The sequence below is a fragment of the Panthera onca genome, chromosome F1 (genome assembly GCF_046562875.1).
Source record: "Panthera onca isolate mPanOnc1 chromosome F1, mPanOnc1 haplotype 2, whole genome shotgun sequence".
In the NCBI taxonomy this organism is placed as follows: Eukaryota; Metazoa; Chordata; class Mammalia; order Carnivora; family Felidae; genus Panthera; species Panthera onca.
The window spans coordinates 13,894,587-13,919,298 of NC_138355.1; the positions used below are offsets into that span (position 1 = coordinate 13,894,587).

The 24,712-nt window shown below is 50.7% G+C and overlaps 1 protein-coding gene and 1 long non-coding RNA gene across 2 annotated transcripts; one reads left to right on the plus strand and one right to left on the minus strand.

Annotated features, from left to right (window-relative positions):
• Nucleotides 1-3,485, minus strand: LOC144614893 (uncharacterized). The gene is made up of 2 exons (XR_013553179.2): nucleotides 3,094-3,485; nucleotides 1-528 (listed from the first exon to the last, which is right to left on the minus strand). It is a non-coding gene; the product is annotated as an uncharacterized LOC144614893 (long non-coding RNA).
• SFT2D2 (SFT2 domain containing 2) lies at nucleotides 2,400-15,710 on the plus strand. Its single transcript, XM_078441036.2, has 8 exons — nucleotides 2,400-2,584; nucleotides 5,482-5,568; nucleotides 5,810-5,895; nucleotides 9,653-9,734; nucleotides 10,969-11,004; nucleotides 11,089-11,147; nucleotides 12,944-12,973; nucleotides 15,355-15,710. The coding sequence occupies exons 1-8, from the start codon at nucleotides 2,522-2,524 to the stop codon at nucleotides 15,392-15,394; spliced, it is 483 nt and encodes a 160-aa protein (XP_078297162.1). The 5' UTR covers nucleotides 2,400-2,521; the 3' UTR covers nucleotides 15,395-15,710.
• The last annotated feature ends 9,002 nt before the right edge of the window (nucleotides 15,711-24,712 follow it).

Sequence of the window (24,712 nt, forward strand, 5' to 3'; positions counted from 1 at the left end):
TTGGGAAACACCCATTAGGCACTGTGCTAAGCATGTTTTCAGCAGCTTTATTGCCATGAAATGTATATACCATAAAATTCACTCCAAGTGTACAATTCAATGTTTTGTTTTGTTTTGGTGTTTTCACAGAGTTGTGCAACCATCACCACGATTGATTTTAGAACATTTCATCACCCCCAGAGGAACCCTCTATCCATTAGCTATTACTTCCCGTGACCCTCTGTCCCCAGACTGTGGAAACCACTCATCTGCTTTTTGTCTTTGGATTTGCCCATTATGGAACTCTCACATATATGAAATCTGAACAGGTGGCCTTTAATGTGTGCCTTCCTTCACTTAGCAACATGCTTCCAAGGTTTATCCATGTTGAAGCATGTGTACATTACGTCACTCCTTTTCGTTGCAGAATAATATTCCATTGTATAGAGTTACCACACTTCATTCATCCATTCACCAGCTGATGTCCATTTGCTTATGGTGAGAGAAGGAGGTCCAACGTCATCCTGTTGTATGCGGACATTCACCGTCCTGGCAGCATTTGTCGAAAAAAAAATATGCTAAGCATTTTCTACTCATTAGCTCATCTACTCCCCCCTAAAACTCTAGGAGTAGGTATGACTATTACTCTCCTTTTACAAATGAGAAAAACCAAGTCTTGGAAAGGTTAAATAAATGTCCCACGGTCCCAAAACTAATAAAGGGAGGAGTCTAGACTCAAACCTATATCCTCTGACGCCAGTGAAAGGACTTTGCAAGCTGTAAAGGATTGGAGAAAAGTGTTGTAAACCCTGAAAGGAATCAGCTTTCCGGAGGTGAGTGTGGAAAGGGAGAGAAGAGAGGGCAGATAACCCAGCCTTGAGAAACTCCCACTTTGGGAAAAGGAAACAAAGCTCAAGAAGAGCTGGTTGTTGAGAGGGGTCCATGGGACCAGTGGTTCTCAGACGTATGGATGTCACAGACATGGTTTTCACAGTGTGACCCCTGGTACTTTGACCACATCACCAGATCATGTATGCAGCTCATAGAAGGGTCAGGTCAGGGCGTCATGAACAGAGTTGAGGAAGACCAAGATATTTAACATTGATAAGAATATTTAAAAAAAATCCTACTCTTTTCATTTCAGAAAACCATCAGTAATTACAGAAAAAAGAACAATTCTCCCCGTGTGTATATCAACACACATGCATTACACCTTGTCATATATTGCATATTAAATATTTTTTTAATGTCTATTCATTTTTTTCAGAGAGAAAGAGAGAGACAGAGAGAGAGAGCAGGTGAGGGGCAGAGAGAGAGGGAGACACAGAATCGGAAGCAGACGCCAGGCTCTGACCTGTCAGCACAGAGCCCAACGCGGGGCTTGAACCCACAAACCATGAGATCATGACCTGAGCCGATGTCGGTTGCTTAACCATCTGAGCCACCCAGACACCCCCCAATTGCCCTCCTTAATGCCCATCACCCAGTTAGGCCATCACCCCACCCAGCAACACCCCACCGGCAATCCTCAGTTTGTTCTCTGCATTTAAGAGTCTCTTCTGGTTTGTCTCCCTCTCCGTTTTTATCTTACGTTTGCTTCCCTTCCCCTATGTTCACCTGTTTTGTTTCTTAAATTCCACATGAGTGAAATCATATGACATTTGTCTTTCTCTGACTGACTTATTTCACTTAGCATAATACCCTCTAGTTCCTTCCACGTCGCAAATTGTAAGATTTCATTCTTTCTGATCACCGAGTAATATTCCATTCTATACAGACATGCCACATCGTCTTTATCCATTCATCCAGACTGGCATCTGGAACTTTACCCACTTGGAGAGCAGAACTGCGTATTTCTTCATTGGCATAGAAATTCAATAAATGTTTTTTGGAGTGAATGACCGACCAACTAAAAGAATGAATCAGCAGCCCCGGGAAGAAAGGGGAGCGAAAGGTACGTTTAAGACGCTCGTGGAGAATGTTCCTCGGACATTACCAAACTACCCGCCTAATTGCAGAACTAGTAAAATTGGCTCCGTTGCAAAGTCCAACATTCGGCTTTCCTCCCCCTTCCCGTCACACAGCCAACTCCAAGTGCTTCCTTCCCTCCTCTTCCCGGCAGGAGAGGAGGGGGGTCTCTAAAGGTCCTTGAAGGCAGGGATGGTGTCGGTCCAGTTCTGCATCTGTGTGTCAAACATCTGGCATTGTGCACCGTATGCTGTAGGTGCTCAATCAACGCGGAAGGAACGAGGGCCGCGAGGGCGGCGGGTTGGGAGTCGGCTGGCTTCGCGGGGCGACGCCCGGTCGCAGAGCCAGGCTGGGCGGCCCTTAACCCCCGAGCGGCCCGCCCCCTACCCCCGGCCGCAGCCCCCGCCCCAAAAGCCGCGGGGCGCCTGCGCGGGCGGCCGCCAGGTGGGCAGGTACCTGGGCGGGGCGCGCCGTGGTTGGCGGGCGGCGGCGGCGGGCCCGGCACCCGGAAGAGCCGCCGACTCGAGCGCAACAGGCGGCCGAGCGGGGCTGCGCGGCGCCGACCGGGCCCGGGATGGACAAGCTGAAGAAGGTGCTCAGCGGCCAGGACACCGAGGACCGGGGCGGCCTGGCCGAGGTGAGCGCGCCCGCTGCGGGCCAGCGGGAACCTTTCCAGGCTTTCCTGGAAAGCAGCGCCGCCCGAGTGCGTCCTGCCCCCGGTCGGCCGGGCGCGGGTCCAGCGCCCCCGCCCTGCGCCGCCACAGGTGCCGGGCGCTCTGCTCCGGGCGGTCGGCCTGTGCGGTGCGCTGGGGCCCGGCGCCCCCTGAGCGTTCCCCGCCCCGCAGGCCCGCTCGGGAGGGCGGCGCCGGAGCAGAACCGCGGGAACGCCCGCGGGGGCAGGCGCCGTCTCGGGGTTCCCCACCCGCTCGTCCCCCAGCCCCGCCGGCCTCCCCGGGCTCCGGGGCCGGGCCAGGCGGGAGGGCGTGCGGGCCCCCGAGAGCCAGGCGGAGGGAGCCGGCGTCGGGGAGGGCGCCTGGGCCCGGCGACGGTCCCGCAGCCTCCCCTGCCCGCCGCCCCCGCGCGGCGGCCCTTAGTTGTGCGCCTGACCCTCCTCCCCCTCCCCCCCCCTCCCCCGCCCTTGGTCACCTCTGGTTGTTGTGGCCCGTCTCCACCGCCGAACCGAACCGTGTTGTGTCTCTGGGCCCCCAGTCTGCATACAGACGCTGCAGGCGCCCGGGACCTCGTGAGGCTGCCTGCGTGTTCGCGGGACCGTTCCCGTGGGATGGTCCCGTCCAGCTGCGGTCTGCGCAGCCGCACAGAATGTTCGTTTCCTATTTCGAGAGCTTTTTCGCTCTTGTTTTCCTTTGTGGAAGGCCAAGTAACATTTTACGTTTTTGGTGTGTGTTCCGCGGGCCTCGGTTTCCCCAGCCGGAAAGTTCTAGTTCTGTACATGTGAAACTAGGTGATTAATAAAAACTCCTCCGCAGTGCCTAATCACGAAAAGCTACCCGACGAGTTTTTTAATTGATGTCTCACCTTCATAAATACACCTTCAACCTTTAGTTTCAGAGGGCTTCTTTCTAAAAGTATAGGTCTTAGGTTTTCCATCAAGGATTCCAGGGAGGAGGAAGGAAGGAGTGGTACCTTTGAAAGCACAGGAATGATCAGTATTCCTTTCTCACCTTCTGGTTACCAGCCGGGTTTCCTCCAACAATTGTTAGCTTTTCTTTCTTTTGGCAAGAGCCTTTCTTTTCCCAATCCCAGAGTCAAAGAGACCTTTGTTCTAACTGCCAGACAGCTTGTGAGCAGATTGCCTGCAAATTCTATCCAGGTGCCTTTTTGTTAAAATGTTTTTCTTCCCTTATTTTGAGAGAGGGAGAGAAAGCCCTGGCATGCAGGCTCGCAAGCAGGGGAGGGGCAGAGAGAGAGAGGGAGAGAGAGAATCCCAAGCAGGCTCCACGCTGCCAGCACGGAGCCCGACGCGGGGCTCGAACTCACAAATGGTGAGGTCATGCCATGAGCCGAGGTCAAGTGTCAGATGCTTAACTGAGCCACCCAGGCTCCCCAGTAGGGTGACATTTGGATGGAAATTCAGCTTGAGAATGGAACCAACATGTCCCTTTCCTTTCTGAAGGAAGAAACCAGAACTGCTTGGAATGCTCCCCTTCTCCCAAATGGAAGTTAGGCCATTCTGTAGCGATGCCGGCCACACCTGGAAGAGCATCTGGTCCTTCTCTTCAAGCTTCTGGTTTGACAGGAAGTTGGGAGAGCAGGTTGAAAACAGGTTCCTGAGTTGGGAGCAGTCACGGTTGAAGGAGTTGCCAATCTAGTGGCCCTTGCAGCTTCCGCCACCCGCTCCTTCCTCCATCAGCGGGTGGAAATGCTGCTGGCCGCTTTCCCCCCCCCCCCACCCCGTTGCTGGATGGAGACTCTGATGGCCACGCGAGGTGAACCTTGTGTGAATACGCTGGGGTGGTTGGGCAGGAGGCAGGACCTTTGGTCTGAGTGGCAGCTGCCTGTCCCCAGCTTGGAGCATCGGCGGCCACTTTCATGGGGGGGACAGACTCAGAAGGCCTCTGGCGTGACTGCTTGGCTGTCCCCTTTGACATGGGGCGGGGGGCGATCCCTGGGGAGCCACCTGCAGGCTCCCCTGTTTTAGCAGAGTTGTTTTTGGCATCCTTTGAGCCTGATCATGGTAGCAGAGAGTCAGAAGAGTAGGGCAGTCGTGAATTAACTGGGATTTGTCTCACCCTTGGGTGACTTGGCCGATGCCAGCACCCTGCGGCACACACCTGTGTGTGCCAGGAGTGAATACATTCAGCCGGGAGCCCGACACGGACGAGAGCCTCAGTCCTTCGAGGTCTCAGGTGCCGCTGGGAGCAGCTCCTGCCGAAGCTTGGCTGGTTGATGCAGGAGACGATGCCCAGCGGACCCAACTGCCTGAGCGCCTGTCCCTGTCTTGTCCCCGTTTCCTGGGCCCCTGCCTGGTGGAGTCCATGCCTTTCCAGTTGACCTCGTCCTGCCTGGGCGGCTCTAGGGTCTGCCGCCTTGCATCACTGGGCGGGAAATGGTTTGTGCCGCAGGCGGAGAGTTCCCACCTCTGCAGATGTTCATCCGGAGGGAGGCTCGGTGACTTCTCATGTGCTGCTGGAGAGGAGATTCATGGATGGATAACGAGCTGGAGTCCATGACTCCTGAGGGCTCTTGGAGCTCTGAGTGAGTCGGATTCTTTGTTCCTGCCTTCCGCAGTACAGACTCACGCACTACCTCTAATTATGTGCTTCCTGGACGCCTGGGGGGGCTCAGCTGGTTAAGCATCTGACTCTTGTTTTCTGCTCAGGTCATGATCTCGCAGTTTGTGGGTTCGAGCCCCACATCGGGCTCTGTGCCGGTAGAGCAGAGCCTTCTTGGGATGCTCTCTGTATCCCTCCCCTGCACGCTCTCTCTCATCAAAAAAAATAATTACATGCACCTTGGTTTTGGTGCTATAATATGCATATATGTGTATGTAATCAGTTTTTTTGAAAATTTCAGGTCGTCGAGGCATCTTCGTTAAGCTGGGGCACCAGAATAAAAGGCTTCATTGCGTGTTTTGCTGCAGGAATTGTCTGCTCACTGCTGGTGAGATGTCCCTCTCCTCGCTTGGTTTTTCTCCACCCCGGCCCTCCTTCCCTCTGTCGTCTTCCCTTTCTGTGCCCTGCCTTTTCTCTCTGGCGCTTCATGAGATGCGTGGATAAGAGACAGAGGTTGGGAGGTGCTGAGGAAGGCGGGGAGGAGCACATGTTTCTCCGTGGGCTCTTGCTTGTGTGGCTGTGGCAGGAGGGGGTCCTTGTGTACAAACACCCTGTGCTTTATCTTCTAGGGAACTCTTCTGCTCTGGGTCCCCAGAAAGGGACTGTACCTCTTCGCGGTGTTTTACACCTTTGGTAACATCGCATCGATTGGAAGGTAACAGTTTTTTTGTTTCTTTTTCCTAATCTAAGCGTAGCCGGTCACGGGATGGGAAAATGGGTGTGGATTGTGCTCGAGGGAGGAGAAGGAGGATACTTTCGTAGTTCTAAGGATTTGGTGGGAAAAGAGGTCGTTAAAATACATCACGTCCAAAAAAAAAATATATACATCACGCCCATAGAATACTTTGGTATCTTAGTTTATTTTTGGTTTTTTTGTTGTGGTGGTTTTTGTATTTTAAATATAATTTATCGTCAAATTGGTTTCCGTACAGCACCCAGTGTGTTAGTTTATTTTTGAAGTCCCCTGGGATATAGTTACTGTTGTGATTTTGTGTCTGAGGGAACCGCGCACGGAGCCATTGAATGGTTTCTTCGGGGTTGACCACACAGCCCTCTCGGCACCCTGGCCTGCTGCGGCCAGAGACTTGAGTGGTGATTTTACAAGGGCCCAGCGGGCCCGAGGCTGCAGATGGGCTGTATTACTATTCTGCCCGCTGAACACCATCTCGCACCTGGCTCTTGGCGCCTGAGGTCAGGGCAGCCCATTCTGCACGCTGCAGGTGCCCAGATACCCCAGGTCAAGTGCAGTTCACGCTTCAGCCACACCTTCGGGCTGACAGCAACAGTCCTGCTCTGAGCTGGGAGTGCGGGCCTGACTATATGGTCCTCCTGGAGCCTGAACTCCGTGACCTTTCCTCTCCCTCCTCCTTCCCCTGCGTCTCAGTGAATGGTCTCAGAGTCCCAGGTGTCCAAGCCGCGGCGTCCGTTATTACTCACCATGGCTTGGTGCCGACCTCTTATTGGCTTCTTCTTGGTCACCGTGGCTATTGTCCCTGACTGATCGACTCACATGCTCAGTGAGTAAGCCCTGATCACACCCTGGGCTGGGCTCTGAGCTCTCAAAGACAAGTGTGGATTGGGTCCTCCTGCAGTGGAGCTCACTGGCCAGCCAGGCGGACATGAACTGGTAACATAATAGGGCATGGAGAAAGGGGCTGCTCAGGGAGGGGCAGGTGCCATCATCTGACCCAGGGAGCCAGGGAAGGCTTCTCGGATGTGGTGACCCCCGTGCTGCTCTTAGCTCTGGCCCGCATCACTTCCCGTCTGAACTCCTACAGGATTCCTCTGCTGGCTTCTCTGCCTCCTTTATTGTCCCTCCCCAGGCCATTTTCCACAGAGCTGTAGAGCCATTCAGTGATCTCCCTGCCTAACTGTCTGTAGTGGTGCCTCATTTCCGGCACAGGTGTGTGCATGCAGGAGGGGCCCTTCGAGGTGTGGCTTCACCCACTTCCACTCCCCAGCCAGGCTGACCTTCTTGCAATTTCCCCAAACTTCTTTGTGCCCATTCTGGGGCTAATTTCTCTGCCTGGAGTGCCGCGCCATCTGTCTCTCCCTCTCTGTGCCCCACCCCCATCCTTTTGCTCGCTTGTCAAGACTTTGCTCAAAAGTCTCCGCTCCTTCAAAACTTCTTTCTCCTTGTGACCTCTCCCCACCCCACCCGGAATCAATGACCTCTTCTTTCATATGGGGTTCAATCCGAACCTCTTATACATATGAGGTATATTGACACGACAGCACGGATAGCATTTTATTACACTGGCTTGTTAAAAGTCTCTAAGCCACTTGACAAGGGCTGCCTCTGTCTTAACTGTCCGTCCCTAATTGTTCCCAGACCTAGTTTTGCTTTTAGCCAGAAATGTTAACCAAATGAGTGAGTCTTTGACTCTGGTTACCTTCTAAGAGCTTACTTTATGAAGGCCTAAGAGAGTAAAACGCTGGCTCGCCGAGGTGTCTAATCTCGTCTCTAAAGCTCTCTCACATACTAACTTTTGGAGGGTTTTGCTCTGGGCAGACAGCGTCGGCTGTAATGTAGTCTACAGATTGACCATAAATACAGGAAGGAGTGTGTTGTTAGTCCAGAACTATTTAGCAAACCCTAATGGGGTCAGCTCTTCACTGCCTGCGGAAGTAGCAAAGGGAGCCGATGATTATTTCCGGGGTGTGGCTAGGAGTTTATGGCTTTGCCTATAATGTGTTATATTTTCGTAGGTATGCTGCACTTAATTTTGAATGCCAGCCTTGGCTCTCCTTGTTCAGTGTTGGCTAAAATACCTGACTTAAGAGTGAAACTATGTGGGGCGCCTGGGTGGCCCAGTCGGTTGAGCATCCGACTTTGGCTCAGGTCATGATCTCGCGGTTCGTGGGTTCGAGCCCCGCGTTGGGCTCTGTGCTGACAGCTAGCTCAGAGCCTGGAGCCTGTCTTCGGATTCTGTGTCTCCCTCTCCGTCCCTCCCTCTTTCTCTCTCTCTCAAAAATAAATAAAACATTGAAAAAAGAAAGAGCACAGCTATGAATTCAGGTTGAAAGTTACTGGCAGTTTACAGAGATATAGACCTGTGTTTTAAATTTGTTGTTTTACCATCACCCAGTAGCTAATGTTATCTGCCGGTTGGCTTGTTAAATACTGGTTAATACCAATCACTCCCCAGGGTGACGCCACATGGGGCATTTCTGCCAGGAACCCAGACACATGACAGATATGACCCTCAGGGGTTAGGCATGAGGGTCTGCGTGTGGTTCCTCTCACAGGCCATCTCTCAAGTTCCACTCCTCCTGAAAGCACACTAGGGATTTCTTTTGGAGCTTTGGATCCAATAGATGGGGGTTTGAATGCCAGCTCTTGAAGTTCCTAACTGTGAGATTGTGGATAAGTAAGTTAGCCTTTCTAAGCTTCGTTTTCTCATCTCTGAAAATAAGTGTTATAACACCTAATTCACATAGTTGCTGAGGGATGGAATGAGGTCGGGGATGTCCTATCTGGCATCTAGCAAACATTGAACAAATTATAGATGATACCACCTGTAGAATTATTCTCTGCAGATTATGAAAGAAAATGAAAGGTGCTACTTTTTAACCTAAACAACCTCCACCTGTCAGATGTGGCTTTCGTTTTGTTTTTTTTTTTTTCTTTTTTCTTTTAGAGAGAGCAAGCAGGGGAGAGGGGCAGAGGGAGAGAGAAATAATATCTGAAGCAGGCTCCATGTTCAGTGCAGAGCCCGACCCAGGGCTCGATCTCCCAACCCTGAGATCATGACCTGAGCCCATAGTAAGAGTCGGCCGCTCAACGGACTGAGCCACCGAGGCGTCCCTGTGGTTTTTCTTTTTAAAAGTACCCGAGTGTTTGGTTTGTTCATTTGTTTCCATGGGTAGGACGGTAAGGAGGCAAGGCAGCACCCCTTAGAGGGGTCCTCTGACCTGGTGGCTGCGACAGACCTCCATGCACTTACTGCCTGATGCGCTGGGGTTGGGGTGGGGGGGAGCCTGGATAGGTAACAGATCCTTCCGCCGTTCAGTTTTGTCATCTGCCAAGTAAGTACGACGTTTTCCTGTCGTCAGCCCCACAGTTGGTGAAGGATTCCGTGACAGTGATGCACCTGAGGCCCTTAAGCACAGCACTTGGCATGTAGTGAGAACATTTCACATGATGGCATGTGAGAGACAGAGACAGAGTGCAAGTGAGGGAGGGGCGGAGAGAGGTGTCAGCACAGAGCCCGACCCGGGGTTCGAACTCACGGACCGCGAGATCATGACCCGAGCTGAAGTCGGACGCTTAGCCGACCGAGCCCCCCAGGTGCCCCCACACGTCGGCTGCTCTGACTGCTGTGATTACCGCCAGTCACCTTGGGGGAGGGGATGGGGGGCAGCTTGGGGTTCCGTTCTGGGCTGAAGGCGTGTGTACGTTTCCCTCTTAGCACCGTCTTCCTCATGGGGCCCATGAAACAGCTGAAGCGAATGTTCGAGCCGACGCGCCTGATTGCGACTGTCATGGTGCTGGTAAGGTCTGCCTTTTAGCTGCGCTTGTCAAATGGCCGTTTTTATTTCCGCCGTATGGGATTTTTCTTGTCTTAAACCTAAAGACCGCTTTTCGTTTTCCTTTCGTCTTGACTTACTGCCTGATGCTGGTAGCCACCGTCACACAGGGAGAATTCGGTGTCTGATAATTACCCCCTTGCTGTTGCAGTTGGTGTTAGGGTCCTGCCGGCTCTGCACCCCAGAGGGATTGTGAAATTGGCCAGACTGATGTGGTAGTAAGAGAGCTGGGACACTCTCCTGGGGACGGGGGAAGCCACGCACAGGCAGAGCTTAGCGGGAAGAACCCGGAAAGAGAGAGTGTGGGGGCGGGGGCAAGGGCAGAGAGAGAATCCCAAGCAGGCCCTGGGTTGTCAGCACAGAGCCCCATGTGGGTTTCCATCTCGCGAATGATGAGATTGTGACCTGAGCGGTAATTAGGAAATCAAGAGTCAGACGCTTAACTGCCTGAGCTGCTCAGTGGCCCCATTCATCCGTTTTTCTGACACGGGTCTGCTTGTTGCTTGGTTTCTTTCTTTTTAAAAAAAAAAAAAAAAAAAAAAAAAAAAAATTTTTAATGTTTATTTTTGAGACAGAGCATGAACGGGGGAGGGTCAGAGAGAGGGAGACACAGAACCCGAAACAGGCTCCAGGCTCTGAGCTCGAACTCACGGACCACGAGATCACAACCTGAGCCGAAGTCGGACGCTTAACCGACTGAGCCACCCAGACTCCCCTTAAATTTTTTTTTAATGTTTATTTATGTTTGAGAGAGAGAGCGACAGCACAGCAGGGCAGGGGCAGAGAGAGAGGGAGACCCAGAATCCGAACCAGTCTCCAGGCTCTGAGCTGTCAGCACAGAGCCTGACAAGGGGCCTGAACTCACAGACCGCGAGATCACGACCTGAGCCGAAGTCGGACGCTCAACCGACTGAGCCACCCAGGTGCCCCAATTCAGTTCTTTTTAATCCACATCAGTTCTTACTGGCCGGTTTCATTTCCTGGGGATTTTAACTCTTCTGCCAAATGTGGGTAACTCGCAAGCCTCCACGTGGGTCCAGTGCTTTGCAATGAAGGGTGCCTTCGGTTGCCATGATCATCACGGAATCGGGTCACTGCAGCGGGAGAAGCATCGTTAACATTTGCCAACGGTGAAGTCTTAACAGTATTTTTCTCCGTGTTGTTGCTGTATTAATTCGTGTTTTCCCTCTCTCTCTAGCTGTGTTTTACACTCACCCTGTGTTCTGCCTTCTGGGTGAGTGTGCATTTTAATTTCCCTGGCCCTTTCTGGTTTATGCCCCTCGTCACGCACTGTGCGGTAACCGTTGTTTTCTTTCAGTGGCATAACAAGGGGCTCGCTCTCATCTTCTGCATTTTGCAGTCCTTGGCCCTGACGTGGTAAGTGCTGTTTTACGTAGCCCCCTCCCACCTCCATCTCTGACTAGTGCAGCTGAAGGAGATTAAGCTCCACGTGGTGTGGGTAGGAGAAGAGAAAGACACAGACACTTTTCAACTTAAGGATTCTCCGTGGTGCGAGTGAAGTCAGGCCCCGGAGCCAACAGGTGGCATTAGTGGTCTTGGGTGGCCAGGGGAGGCCGATCGTTTGCCCGGTGCGGCATTTTTGTGCGGGGCTCACGGTTGATTTTGAGATGTGATAAATGTGACTCAGTCACTTATGTCCGGTCAGAGCAAGGACGATGAAGCGTTACAGGGGCTGGTAGGAGGAGGCTTGTGAGTCAGGGAGACATCGAAGGAAAGGAGAGCAGTACCGAAGTTGTGATGTTACGTTTGTGATGGAATGAATCATTCAGCGGAAGCACAAAGAGGGAATTGTCAGCAAGAGGTGAATGGTGAAATGGAAAGCCACGCGGCCGTGGGCGGTGGGACCAGCATGTGCACTGGAGGCCGGTTGGCAAGGCCGGGGTGCTGTCGCTCAAGAGCCACGCACGGTGATCGGGCGCTGGAGACCCCGTTATTGGGGGCCGGTGGTGGGGCTGCAGGTTCGGGCCCTTTCAGACGGGCCCAACATCGGAGGGAGAGGGTGGTGGAATCGATGGCTTCTGAGACGTTTCTGTAGTACTCCCGGAGTTTGTCAGGGGATGATTCACGCCTGCCTCAGCAGTTTCTATGGTGTGCTGATCCACTTGGGAAAGTAAGAGGGTTTGCTCTAGGGCAAAGGGGCCAGGGCCGCGGAATGGCTGTGCCCCTGCTTGCCAGACCACAAGCTGAGCACCCGTCCCTCCCTTTCTTGATTTTGGACTTCTGAATAAATAGACTTCCCAAATGCTTTTTGGGATTTGCTGTGTCCACAAGTGAACGAGCTTCCGTGTACGGGGAGTATGAGAAGAACGATGGCCTGATTTTTAATGACACGTTCTGGGAGTAGGTGCCGAAAGGGTCAGGTTTCATGACTTATGTTTTATTGTGGTTTCTTCTGAGGGCCGAAACTGGTACCCACACGCACATGCCTTTCTGATAGACTGAATTCGAATCCAGTTTTCAGAGGCTCAGCATTCATATGGGCTCAGGCAGATGGCCATATCCCTGCCAGGACCGACGGTGTTGTGCTCTTTGCGGGCCGACCAACTCACTCCCTGCCTGACACACGGGCCTGGTCCGTTAGGGTTGTTGCCTCCTCCCTGCAGGGTCCTCCTCTCAGAAGGGGCTGAGCCAACTGGGCTCTCGAAGAATCATAGCATAGCTTGCTTATGTTTTTATCCGTTGAGCAGTTGGTCGTGGGTTTTTTTCTTTCTGTTCTCTTTTCTTTCAAGCTTAATAGCAACAGAGCAGAAAATTATCCCTGTCAGTTACACTCTGTCGAGGATTTGTAAATATTAGAGGACAAGTGATCAGGGTTTTATTTGGTACTGTTTCAGAATAGGGCTCTATACCACCTGGATATGTGGGATCTGCTGGCTCGTTTGGTTACAGCAGTGACCTTGTGAGGCTGAGGGGACAGGGTTGCTTCCACGTGGGTCTTCTGCCCTTCTTCTCTGGCCACAGACGACCCTACCTCCCTCCCCACCTGAACGTGTGGCACAGCTCGCGTTCACGTGTGGGTGTGAGCATGCGTGTGCGTGTGTGCGGCCTGCACGCTGGGGAGGGAGAGGGTCACAGCTCAGGGCCCGTTCCTCCCAGTGTGCGATCTTCCACTCCCTCCGTCTAATTTCCACTTGTGTTTGTTTTCGTTGCAGGTATAGCCTTTCCTTCATTCCATATGCAAGGTAAGACGGACTGTATTTCGGACCGTAACTTCCGTCCCTTGGGGCTGATGGTATGTTCGCGAAGGGCGTTTAGTTCAGAGCGCTTTCAGAGAGCACATATCACCTTCATTGAAATTCTTTGAGACAAACAGGTAAATGTCATATACCTGTTTTGTAGATTAGGAAGCCGAGGGTCCTCTCCACCCCGCTCCCCCATGTCTCAGGGACAACAGGCGCTGACCCAGGACCACCAGTTCCGGTGGCGTGAACATTCTCCTGTGACACAGAGTGTGTTGGTGCACACGATCACTCTTTGTAACTTGCAGCTTTGCGGAGATTTGCAAGGGGAATGTCACTTTAATATCACCGAGGAAGAGGGGGAGGCGTCTAAACTCATGCCCGTTTTCTCGCGGTGTCATTGAGAGTGTCTGAGAAGAGTTTACAGACTGAAAATAAGCAGGGCCAGTTCTCGGAGGACCAGGGTTTCCTAAGTAGCAGTGTGACCTCGGGCAACTTGCTGGACCCCTCTGGCCTTAGTGGACTCAGTGGATAAGCAGAGCGTCGGACCAGATCACCACCCCCCCCTTCCAGCTTCCACACCGCCTTCAATTGGCCCTTCAGCCATGGGCCTCTCAAAACTGTGATCTTTGCCTGACTCTGTTCTCCTGCAACCATTCGATCTCCACTCATCTCTGTCACCACCTGTCAACTAAAAAAAGAAGGTTTTTCCTTAACCGTGGAGAAGAAAAATCGCATGGGAGCGGGGAAGGAGGGAGAGCAGCCCTGCGTCTTCACGCATTCTGAGTGTGCTGTCGACAGGGATTTGAAGACGCCGGGGGTGGGTGTCCAACGAGAGGTTCACAAGTCCATCAACGCAAGGGCAGCCGTGTGGCTCGGGAGCGGGTTCTAGGGGAATAACAGGAAGATTCAGCCTGCTGACCCAGCCGGTTCGGGGAGATGGGGGGCTGTCTTGGGAAACTAGGTTTTTGCATGAAATAAGCCTGAGCCTCCAGTGAGGTATTTATCAGCTTGCCAACAGGGTGAATGTGTCATCGTGCCCGGACCAGTAGCCTAGTTTGCAGGGCCCGGTGCGAAATATAAATGTGGGCTCCTTGTTAAAAAAATGACGGAGGACTTCACGATGGCAACCACAGGGCGTTAACCTAGGCGTGGAACCTTTGAAGTAGGCGGCCCGGTGCAACTCTACACGTCTCTTACCCACGAAGCTGGGCCTGCGTGGTGCCGTTCTTCAAGGGTTGCAGACTTGACCTGGATCGGCGTTTCTGGAGCTTAGGCACAAGTGATGGACCGAATGATAGAAAGCTACTTGTAGCAGTGAATTTCGTGTGCTGACTAGTAGGGCAGGAATCACAGAGAGAGGCCCTGCGCTCCCACAGTGTTCCACAGAAATAGTGGTTATGTGGTGGAAAAGGCTTCTGTGGTCAGATACGTTTGGGTAGAGGTTAAGCAAAATTAGGTGGGCGTTCCGGGTCCTTGAATATGTTGTGTGTGTTGTCAGCTGCCATGAGGGATCTTACTTGGTCGTAAAACCCTTTCTTGTGCAGAGCATCTCCCAGGACTACAGGACAGAACATATCTTAAGAAGTGCAGCTCTAGAAATTATCTTTGTATTAAGACACAGCGCCCGCTCATGCAAATGCATGCACTTACCCCTGCCTGCCTCCGTGACTCCCAGTATCCTTGGTGTAGGGGCAGTGGAGAGCAGAGGGACTGCAGGGTGGGAGCCCTGGCACACAGCCGGGTTTGGTGGGGCTGGGACAGTAATTGGGTACCCACTCTTTCCTTCCACGCTGGACACTGAGTTCTGAGGAGTAAGTGCCTGGTGCAGGCCTAATACAGCAGGTTAATACACCGTCAGTCACTCCAGAGAGCCCCCTATGCTAGGGAGCTCCTGACAGCTGTCCCTTAGCAGGTTTCTGCTGCTTGCTTAGCACGAAGAAAGGCCCTGGTGACTATTTGATCTAATGTTTTCAGCGCGTAGAGTGATTCTGGTTGCTATAAAACGCACAGTCCTAAACTCTTGGTTTCTGATAATCTCTACTTTTTCCCCTGTCTTCTCCTTTGGTTATCATGAATGGCTATCAGTTATTAAATACCTACTCCGTTCGGTGTATTCGTTCCTGCGGCTGGTCTTTAGGGTGAGAGGGACACCCCCTGTTACAGATGAGGAATCTGAAACTCAGCAAGACAAATAACTTGCCCACAGTAACACTAATTTGGAGGTGAGGTTTGGTGCCAGGTAGATTGACCCCGTAGTGCAGGTGCTTTCTGCTCCGCAGGGTGCTACTCTGGGTACCCTGGAAATCTAAAGGAGGGGCTTTACCACTTACGGGGCCTTTGGGGTGATGACCTCTCATTTATCTCTGTGCTTTTCCTCCTAGGGATGCCGTGAAGAAGTGTTTTGCTGTGTGTCTTGCATAACCCACGGTCCGTTTTTGCAAAGCTTTGGAAGAAGGCACCATGCCCGGAAGCTGGTGGACGGTTTTGTAAATACCTTCTAAACCTCTTGCAGACACGTGCCTTTTCTCTCGCAGCCGCGTGTTGCTTGTGAGCCGAACATTGGAGGGCTGCTTTTGGAGGCAGTGTTGGTTTCGCAGACCCAAACGTCTATAGCACGGTGTGAGAGATGGGTTCTGGATCTTAGGGAGTAGAATATTCCTCATGCACCTGTTTCCTCTTTGGACGGTGTTCCCCTGGAGTCTCGTAAATAAAAACCTCGTTAAGCAGCAGCAGATAAGCCTTGGGGAGCCAGTGATCCCCAGGGGACGACAGGCAGCGCCATCAGAGAAGGCAGGGGTGCGACAATAAGGGACAGAGTTTGGGGGTCAACGGGGACTTGGTAGACTTGCCCTCAGCGTGGAGACCATCCTCCCCGACCGCCGCCGCCTCACACAGTGTGGACGTGCTTCTGGTCTGGGGTCTGGGAACCAGTGGTTCTCTGCGGTGACCTCTGTATACAAACCCGTGGAAGGCCTGGCCATGGAGTGACCTGGAAAAGGAGCACTTTTTGGTGACACGTGTTGTTTTCAAATCTGAATGTGAGCCTTCTTGGTCTTCTGATTCCACACCTGACGATGATATTTCAGTGCACACTCTTTTTCTCTTGAGGTTTCCTTTCCTTTCTCCCCCTTACCCCACCCCCCCAATCTTTCCTCATGACCTCTTAGAACTAGACTGGGGACAGAGCTGCGACAGAACACACACGGTTTGCTTTTGCACGAGAGCTGACAGGAGGTGAAAACTCTCGCTGCTCCCTACTGTATTTTTTGTTTTTTTTTTCCATTATTTATAAATGTCGCTTTTAAACTGATCCCATTTTCCATTCTGCCCTGGAATGGGGCCAGGGGTGAGTGGGTGGGAAGACAGAGCCCCACTGTGGGGCCCGCAGGAAGGAGGCACGCCTGCCCAGTGACCTTTAAACAAGTGCCAGTGTTTGCACTCGAGCCCCAGCCGCAGACACCGGGGCGGGACGCCGTGGACCGTCGGGTGGTTCCGTTGCTGGCCCCGTCTACACACAGGGTGCATTGTCCCCTGGGCTTCGTCTGGTCCTCACGAGAGCCCGGTGACAAGGAGGTGATGGTTCTGTCACTGGGCAGTCCAGGAAAGCAGGCTCAGAGAGGTTAGCAGATTTCCCTAAAGCCACAGCCGGTGGCAGAACTGGGCCCGGAGCCTGGGTGCCCCAGCTCCAGTCTCCTCCACGACCCCGCGTTTCCCAGTGTGGCTCTGGAGGTGCCTCCTCTAACTGTTTTGCCTGTTCTGTTTTCACCAGCCAAGCCCGTGCCATTTCCGGTCCCGTTCTCTTTACGTCACTGCACTGCCTCCTGCCCAGCCTCCCTTTGGGGAAGCTTCCTTCTGGATCCGTAGGATCTCCGTTGTTCCTTTGTGTGCCCTTTCAGCTCCTCCTTGCTGCCTGACCATCATAAATACCCTGCCTTGATGGCCAGAGTTCTTGGCATTGCAGGGCCTCTAAAGCAAGCCCACAAGTGAAGTGTCTTTGGGGTCGCCTTTCTGTTCTCTACCCAGGTCTGGCTAGTCCACTCGGGTTCTGGCTCCGGGACCTCCAAACCAGAGGCTGTGATGTCCACTCGTGGCCTCCTTGCTTGTGGCCAATTGCTAAATTCTTTCTCCTGTTGCAGCTGAGAAGCTGAGACCTCAGAGCTGCTAGCGTTTTCCTCCGAGCTGGGAGGTATGAGCTGGCCCGATAGGGCCAGAGTGAGGGAGCCGGTCTTACCCAGTCCTCTCTAGGCTGTGGAGGGCACCCTGTTTTATCCCGAGGTCCCTAACCTGCCTTCAGCCAGAAAGGGAAGTTATGTGCTACCTTCTGGCTTTTGTGGAGCTCTTGCACGTCTGAGGCGGCTCCAGGAGGTCGCTCAGATCTCAGAAGTGCTCCAGGAAGGGGCCCAGAAGAGGTCAGGAGTGTCCATTGTTCCCTCTCTTCGGAGCTGATGTGAGGCTAGCCTGTCTCTACGGGCTCCAACCAGCCTGGAGTAACTAAAAGGCTGATCCCTGTGACCCTTTTCAGTGTCTGGACTGGACTTTGTGGGACACGAGGTCGAGACACCCTTTGAGATGTCACCAGGGCTGTGTAGCTTGGTGGTGACGGATGTGGGCTTTAACGGCCAACGGGTCTGTGTGTGTTGTGACTCAGTCACATGCAGGTGTCAGGTTGAACAAGTTACTTGAGCTCCGTTCCTCACTTTGCTTATCTGTTTAGAAACAAAGGAGATAACAGTTCCCGCTGGATCATCGTAGTACATCAGTGAGCTGTGTATCAGGTGCTTAGCCCGGGGCCCAGGATAGGTACAGGGTATCTCTGTGAAAGGAAGGTATTATTACTTAGTCCCAGAGATAACAGGTGACCTTTGAAGGGGACGGGATGAATGTCCCTGACGGCTAACTTATCTAAGAAAATATTTATCTAGCATTATGTCTAGCACAGTAGACGTGGCCATGCATTGTCTCCTGTAATATTCGCAGTGACTTTGCAGGTTCGTGGCCCTGTTTCCGGCACCGAAGAGAGGGAATAGCCTCAGGGCAGTGGTCCCTCCAGGTCTCACCAGTAGAGGGCGCGGGTTCTTTCATTAAAGCACCTGCTTTGCCCTAACGTGTGGCCTGCGATCGGTTGGCGCGCACACAGCTCCGTCTGGACAGTGTCGGCAGCTTTTGGATGATCCCGTCTTTCAGAATCTTCCAGACTCCTGCATTTCCCTTCTGCCACCTCCCCCTTTGGTTTTCCCTACTTGTTTCTGCCCACTGCACTGTGGGAGGAAGAAATCCATGTCAGATCCGCTGAAATCTGTAACCAGGCAACAGTTCTGGTTGTAAGCACCCTCGTTGGGGGGGGGGTGAGTGGGGAATTAGAGTTCGGACCCCGTGGCCGGCAGGCTGGCGGCCGTCTTGGCTTCCCTGCCCGCTGTCCTGCCTGTTCACCGCTGGGGGAAGCAGAGGTCGTTGCATTTTTGGAACGAAGGGAACCATTGAGGTGACTTTTTTTTGCGCCTGGGAAGTATGCTCCCCAAGGGGGTGCCTCCAGCTGCATGGGAGCAGTGCCCCCAGTGCTCTTCCCTCTGCTCCCCAAGGCTGGACAGCCGTCCCCCCACCCTCGGAGCCTGCCGTTGGACCCCCTGCCACCCGTCTCACCACCTAGGAGGTTTCCCTTCTGCCCACCGACAGTGCTCACAGGCAGCTCTGGCTGCCAGATCGTGTGTGTGGCCGTGTCCCTCCCTGGCCACTGCTGCCTGGGCCCGGCTGGCTGTTCCCTGGGAAAGTGGGACACCGTCCCCACTTGTGCATTTCCACTGGGCTGCTGATCTCGGTGCTCAGAGCCTCTCTCCCTCGTTGTATGGGGACTTCGTGGGGTATCCTTCTGAGGGCCCCCTCCCTCCCACCCCAATCAGGGTGCGCTCAGGGAGCAGGAAATCAAACCATGAGATGCATCTAAATCAATTACTTTGGATACTTCCATTAGAAAACGTGATGAAGAAGTAAGGCACACCCTGGGAACAGGGTATGGGAGATAACTGGTTTGGCTGCTTCTGCTTTTGAGAGCTCCAGGAGCGTGACAGGTGTGGCCGTGTGTCCCTTGGGGGACTGAGTTAGGAAACTGAACTCAGCCCTCGGGTTCCCGTGGCGGTGGGTTCCCTTTTCCGTGGGGCAGCCCACACCGGGGCTGGCTGCCTCACCTCTTCCCTCCGACAACACCCAACCAGAGTCAGCTGCAAATTGTTACAAGTTACAAACTAATTACAAATTAGTTACAAGTTTACAACCCGTCCTGGACCTCCTTTTCAGCAAATGAAATGCTCATTTTCATTTTCAGCCAATGAAGAAAACCCATGTTTGTAGATTTTTGGCATAGTTTTCTTGATTTTTAAAACCTAAAAAATGTTTTGGGTGTTTTAAGATGTCCTGTAGTTTTTCTCAGATAACAGTTTATAAAAAGCTAACAGACCTACATCTGAAGTTAAATACAGATTTATATCTGAAACTCTTGATAGGATATTAACAAAAGAATGTAGGATGTTTGACTTTTTGGAAATTCTTATTGAAAAACTTGGGCGATTAAATCGCGTGCCTTTAAATCACGTACCTTCTAAGTCACAGTTCATGAATTTTAGGAAATTCTGAGATCTGGAGCATTTTTAGTCGAGTAAAAAGTGTTTTGCGGTTTATTTGAGCCCGGTTCCTTCAGGATAGGCTGTGTAGTCCCGTCTGGGCTGTTTCCAGTTCTATCACAGGCCACACTTCGAGTCTCTGCTACACCAGGCTTTGTTCTTGGTTGCTCAGGGATTCGTTGTGCAGAAAGGCCTCACGAAGCTCGAAAACTCAGGCAGGCTGGCAGGGATCTGACCCTAAAGCTTGTGGGCAGAGCCCGGTGAGGCAGACGGGAGCCGCGGGGCCCTTGTTTAATGCACACCGACCAAATACAATTCCATTCTTCCTAGCAGGAGCTGATAGGCTGATGATGGGCTGAGAAGTGCACAAAACATTTTCTGTGGATGGGATGAGCTGAAAGCAGGCAAGAGCGAGTTCACTAGACAGGTGATAGGTAGTCCTCTAGGACCAGATGGGGCTATTTGAAATGAAAAGTCAGTCCACAGCGTTGTCGTAAACAGCTGATGCTGATGTGTGTATTTACCACAAGGTAACCAAAAAACCTTCGCGGACAAACATTCCCCGACTGAGGGGGCTGCCTGGCCTCAACATCCTTGTGAGGTATCCTTGAGACCAAATAAAGACGTATCTGGGCAGAGTGTTGTCCTCTGTCTGTTGAACTTCCGTGCTGCAGCTAGTGAGCCTTTACTTGTAAGCACAAGTGAATCTTGGCATTTGTTGGACACCCTAAAGGAGAAGTCTAGTTGACTTCCAGTTTCGTGGTCCTTCTGCTGTGAAGAGTGTTTGTTTTGCCTTTTTCAATGTTTGCTTGACTTTGCCACTTTGAACAACGAAAGGAAAAATGTTAAATCCTCCCAGCTCTGATCTTTTGTGGCTTTTGTAAATTCTGATTGTGAAGTTGGGGATAAAGATGTTCAAAGCCCGTGGATAATTTACATGCCTTCAGAACATTGTGCCTGTTGTAATACCTTGAGCTTTTAAAACACTTTGTTAAAACATGAATCGATTTTTGCAATTGTATAGAGATACTCAACTAATTTTGAATGCTGCTGATTGCATAACTGAGTTTTTTAAATCCAAAAATATATTCTTGTCTGCTACTTTTCCTACCTTGAGATTCTGTTTCATACAAGTGTTTCTTTTTTTTGCTAATGCATCTCAAAGGGAAAGAATTTTGCGGATGATGAAGCTGTTTTTTCCCCCAAAACATTATAAAACTGTTCTTAATTTTTCTTCTCTTGCTTTTTGTTTCCTTCTCCAATAAATGATTGCATTATGGTCTTTAATAAATCTAATACTGTCTCGTATTCATGTTTGTTTTCCCGGGAGTCACTAAGCCAAATGAAGGTTGTATGACTGCAAGATAAGACCCTGCCCTTATTTTGCGTTCGTAGTACGCAGCATGCATTGTTAAGCACTTAAAGTTGTTTTTGAGCTAACTTGGTATGTAGTCGTCTTTCTCCAGTGACTTGGGGATAACATGGCTCTAAGTTTTGAAGAGTTTTGAAGGTAAGAAATGTCAAACGTTTTTGTTTTGTTGGAGTATTCCTACACACCTAGCTGGTTTAGTCACTGCCTAAACTAGTTTGTATCAAGTTGTTCATAATATTTCGCTCTTCTTTTAGTGTTCTAGGATTTGTAGCTATGGTTGTTCTCTCTTTGCCGATGGTACTGGTAATTTGTGTCTCCTTGCTTTATCTTGGTCAGTCGGGCTGAACATTTATGATTTTATTGATCATTTCAAAGACAAACTAGTTAAAAAGTTTTGAGCAGATATTTAAAAAAACCTTTTTTTTAATGTTTATTTTTTTGAGACAGAGCGTGGGGGGGGGGGGGTGGGGGGCGGGCAGAGAGAGAGAGAGGGAGACACAGAATCCGAAGCAGGCTCCAGGCTTTGAGGTGTCAGCACAGAGCCCGACACGGGCCTCGAGCTCATGGGCCGTGAGATCATGACCTGAGCTGAAATCGATACTTAACTGACTGAGCCACCCAGGTGCCCCACAAGTTTTGAGCAGACATTTGACAAAAGTATATGAATGGCCAGCCAACACCTCTTATACTGTGTTAACGTTATATAAGTTAAAGCAGGTAAAACCCAAACGTAGGCTAAAAATACATCCTTCGGTGGTAAGATTATAATGAAGAGTAGGACTTTACACTTCATTTGCATGGAGTTAGGATAGTGATGACCTGAAGTATGAAGAGGTTGGTGATTGGGGAAGGGACACTGGAGGAGGGCTCTGGGCCCTGGTTGTCCTATTTCTTGATCAAGTGGTAACTTACAAGGTGTTCACTCCGATAAATCATTACACTTGTGTTTTTTGTGTACGTGCACTTTTATGATGTGTTTGGTTTCATTGATTTTCACTGTTGTCTATTTTTTATTTAATTGGTTTCTTTTCTTTGTTTCTTTCCTTATACTTTGGGTTTAACTTTTCTAGCTTTTTAAGGTGGGAGCTTAAATAATTGCTTTTAGATCTTCCTTCTTTTCTAATATAACTGAATACCATAAATTTCCTTGGAAGCACAACCTTGGTTGCATCTCACAAATTTTGGTATGTTGTGTTTTTCAGTTTAATAAAGTTCAAAATATTTTCTTTTTTGCCTTTTTATTATTACTACCATCCATCTCTGGACTGCCTCCACAATCCCAGCTCACCACCCCGCCTTTTCTCCCCTTCTCCCTCCCCCTGCTTCTGGCTTCACCACCTCCTCCCCTCCCTGTCTTTCCCTACCCCAACCTCACACCATATCTCCACTCCCTGCCCCTCCCAAACATGGCCTCGCCCAGTTTAAGATATTCTGCTTCCCTATAATTTCTTCTTTTACACAATGATTGCTTAAAATCTTTTTTTTTTTTTTTTTTTAAGTTTACTTATTTTGAGAGAGAGAGAGGAGGAGCAGGGGAAGGGGGGGGGGGATGGGATGGGGAGAGAATCCCAAATAGACTCTGTGCTGTTAGTGCAGAGCCCCACGTGGGGCTCAAACTGAACGAACTGTGAGATCGTTGCCTGAGCTGAAAGTAAGAGTCAGATGCTTAACCGACTGAGCCACCCAGGTGCCCCTTGACCCATCGGTTACTTAGATGTGTGTTTAATTTTCCGATGTTTGGAGATTTTCCAGATATCTATTACTGGTTTGTAATTCTGTTGTAGTCAGCAAACATATTCTAAATGATTTTCACCCTTTAACGCGTACTGGGACTTGTTTTAGGTCCTGCATATAGTCTATCTTGGTGGATGCCCCATGTGTATTTGAAAAGAATTCGTATTCAGCAGTTGGGTGGAGTGTTCTATAAATATCAATTAGGCCAATTGGTTGGCAGTGTTGTTCAAGTTCTTTAAAAAATATATTTTTTTAATGTTTATTTTTGAGAGAGACAGAGACAGAGCATGAGAGGGGGAGGGGCAGAGAGTGAGGGAGACACAGAATCCAAAGCAGGCTCCAGGTTCTGAGTCATCATCACGGAGCCTGATGTGGGGCTCGAACCCACGAGCTGTGAGATCATGACCTGAGCCGAAGTCGGATGCTTAACTGACTGAGCCTCCCAGGTGCTCCAGTGTTGTTCAAGTTCTAACCATACTGATTTTGTCTATTTCTATCAATTGTTGAGAGAGACATGTGAATTATAATGTGGATTTAACTATTCTTTCCATTCAATTAGTTTTAAAATACTTGTTTATTTTAACAAAAAAATAAAACACAGAAACAAAATACAAAACACAATAAGGTATGGCTCGAGTTATTTCAAAGTGATGGTATAACCACCACCCAGGTCAAGAAATAGGATATTGTAGGGGCGCCTGGGTGGCTTAGTTGGTTAAGGGTCCGACTTTGGCTCAGGTCACGATCTCATGGTTTGTGGGTTCAAGCCCCATGTTGGGCCCTGTGCTAACAGCTCACAGCTTCCTTCAGATTCTCTCTCTCTCTCTCTCTCTCTCTCTCTCTCTCTGCCTCTCTGCCTCTCTGCCTCTCTGCCTTTCCCCTGCTTGCACTCTTCCCTCTCCCTCTCTCAGAAATAACATTAAAAAAAAAATAGGACATTGCCAGCATCTCAACATTCCCTTATGCTCCTGGCCAGTTACTACTTCCTTTACCCCACCTTCAAAGATGACTATCCTGGCATTATAGTGTCACTTCCTTGGTTTTCTTCAGAGTTGTTTTTTCCTTTTACCTTTTTTAAAGTTTATTTTGAGAGAGAGAGAGAGAGACAGGGGGAGCGCATGAACGGGGAGGGTCAGAGAGGAACAGAGAGAATCCCAACAGCCTACACTGTCTTTTCTCTCCCTGATAATGGCCGGCGGCGTGTGTCTGTCAAATCCATCATCTGAAGCCTTTGCAGTTCTGTTTCTAGTGTCCTTTGCTTTTTCTGGTTTTCCTTTTGTTGTCTTTTCCCCCTGTCTGCCTGTTTTTATCATGTGCTAAGTGCTGCATTTGCAGAGAGCTTAGTTGAAATAATTTGCAGCCCGGGACCTTCCAGAGACAATTTACATGTGTTCTGGCAACTGGTTGGGGGGTACCAGCAACTCAGGGTAAATTCAAGGTGACTACCAGCCAAGGTTACTCCTGGCTCACTCTCCTGGGGCACAGCTCTTCAAGGCCAAATGCAAAGATGAAGGAGCTGTATCAGCTGTTCGACCTCTTTGCACCCTAGTCTCCCCGCCCCTCGAGACTCAGGAGGCCTTCAAAGTGCTTCGGATCGTTAGCCTCCTCTTTTGCCATCGGCAAAACCTTCCCGGGAGAAGCACTGCAAATACCCGAATCGCTTCCCTAACCTCTGTCTTCCTGCCTGTCCTGACCTTGCAGTTCTTTGGTGTCTTGTTGGCTCTCTGATGACTTCAAGTAGATGATTATGTTTTGTTCAGATTATCTGTTTGTCCTCAGCATACGGACTCGTTCCAGATTATTTGATTTGCCATTAATGGAAACAAAAATGCCCTCCTATCACCTTTTGAGGTTCTGTCATAGCCACAAATGACCTTTCTATGTTTTTTTTATAATTTTTTAAGTTTTTATTTATTTATTTTGAGTGAGACAGAACAAGCATGAGCTGGGGGAGGGGCAGAACGAGGGAAAGAGAGAATCCCAAGCAGGTTCTGAGATGTCAGCACAGAGCCAGATGGT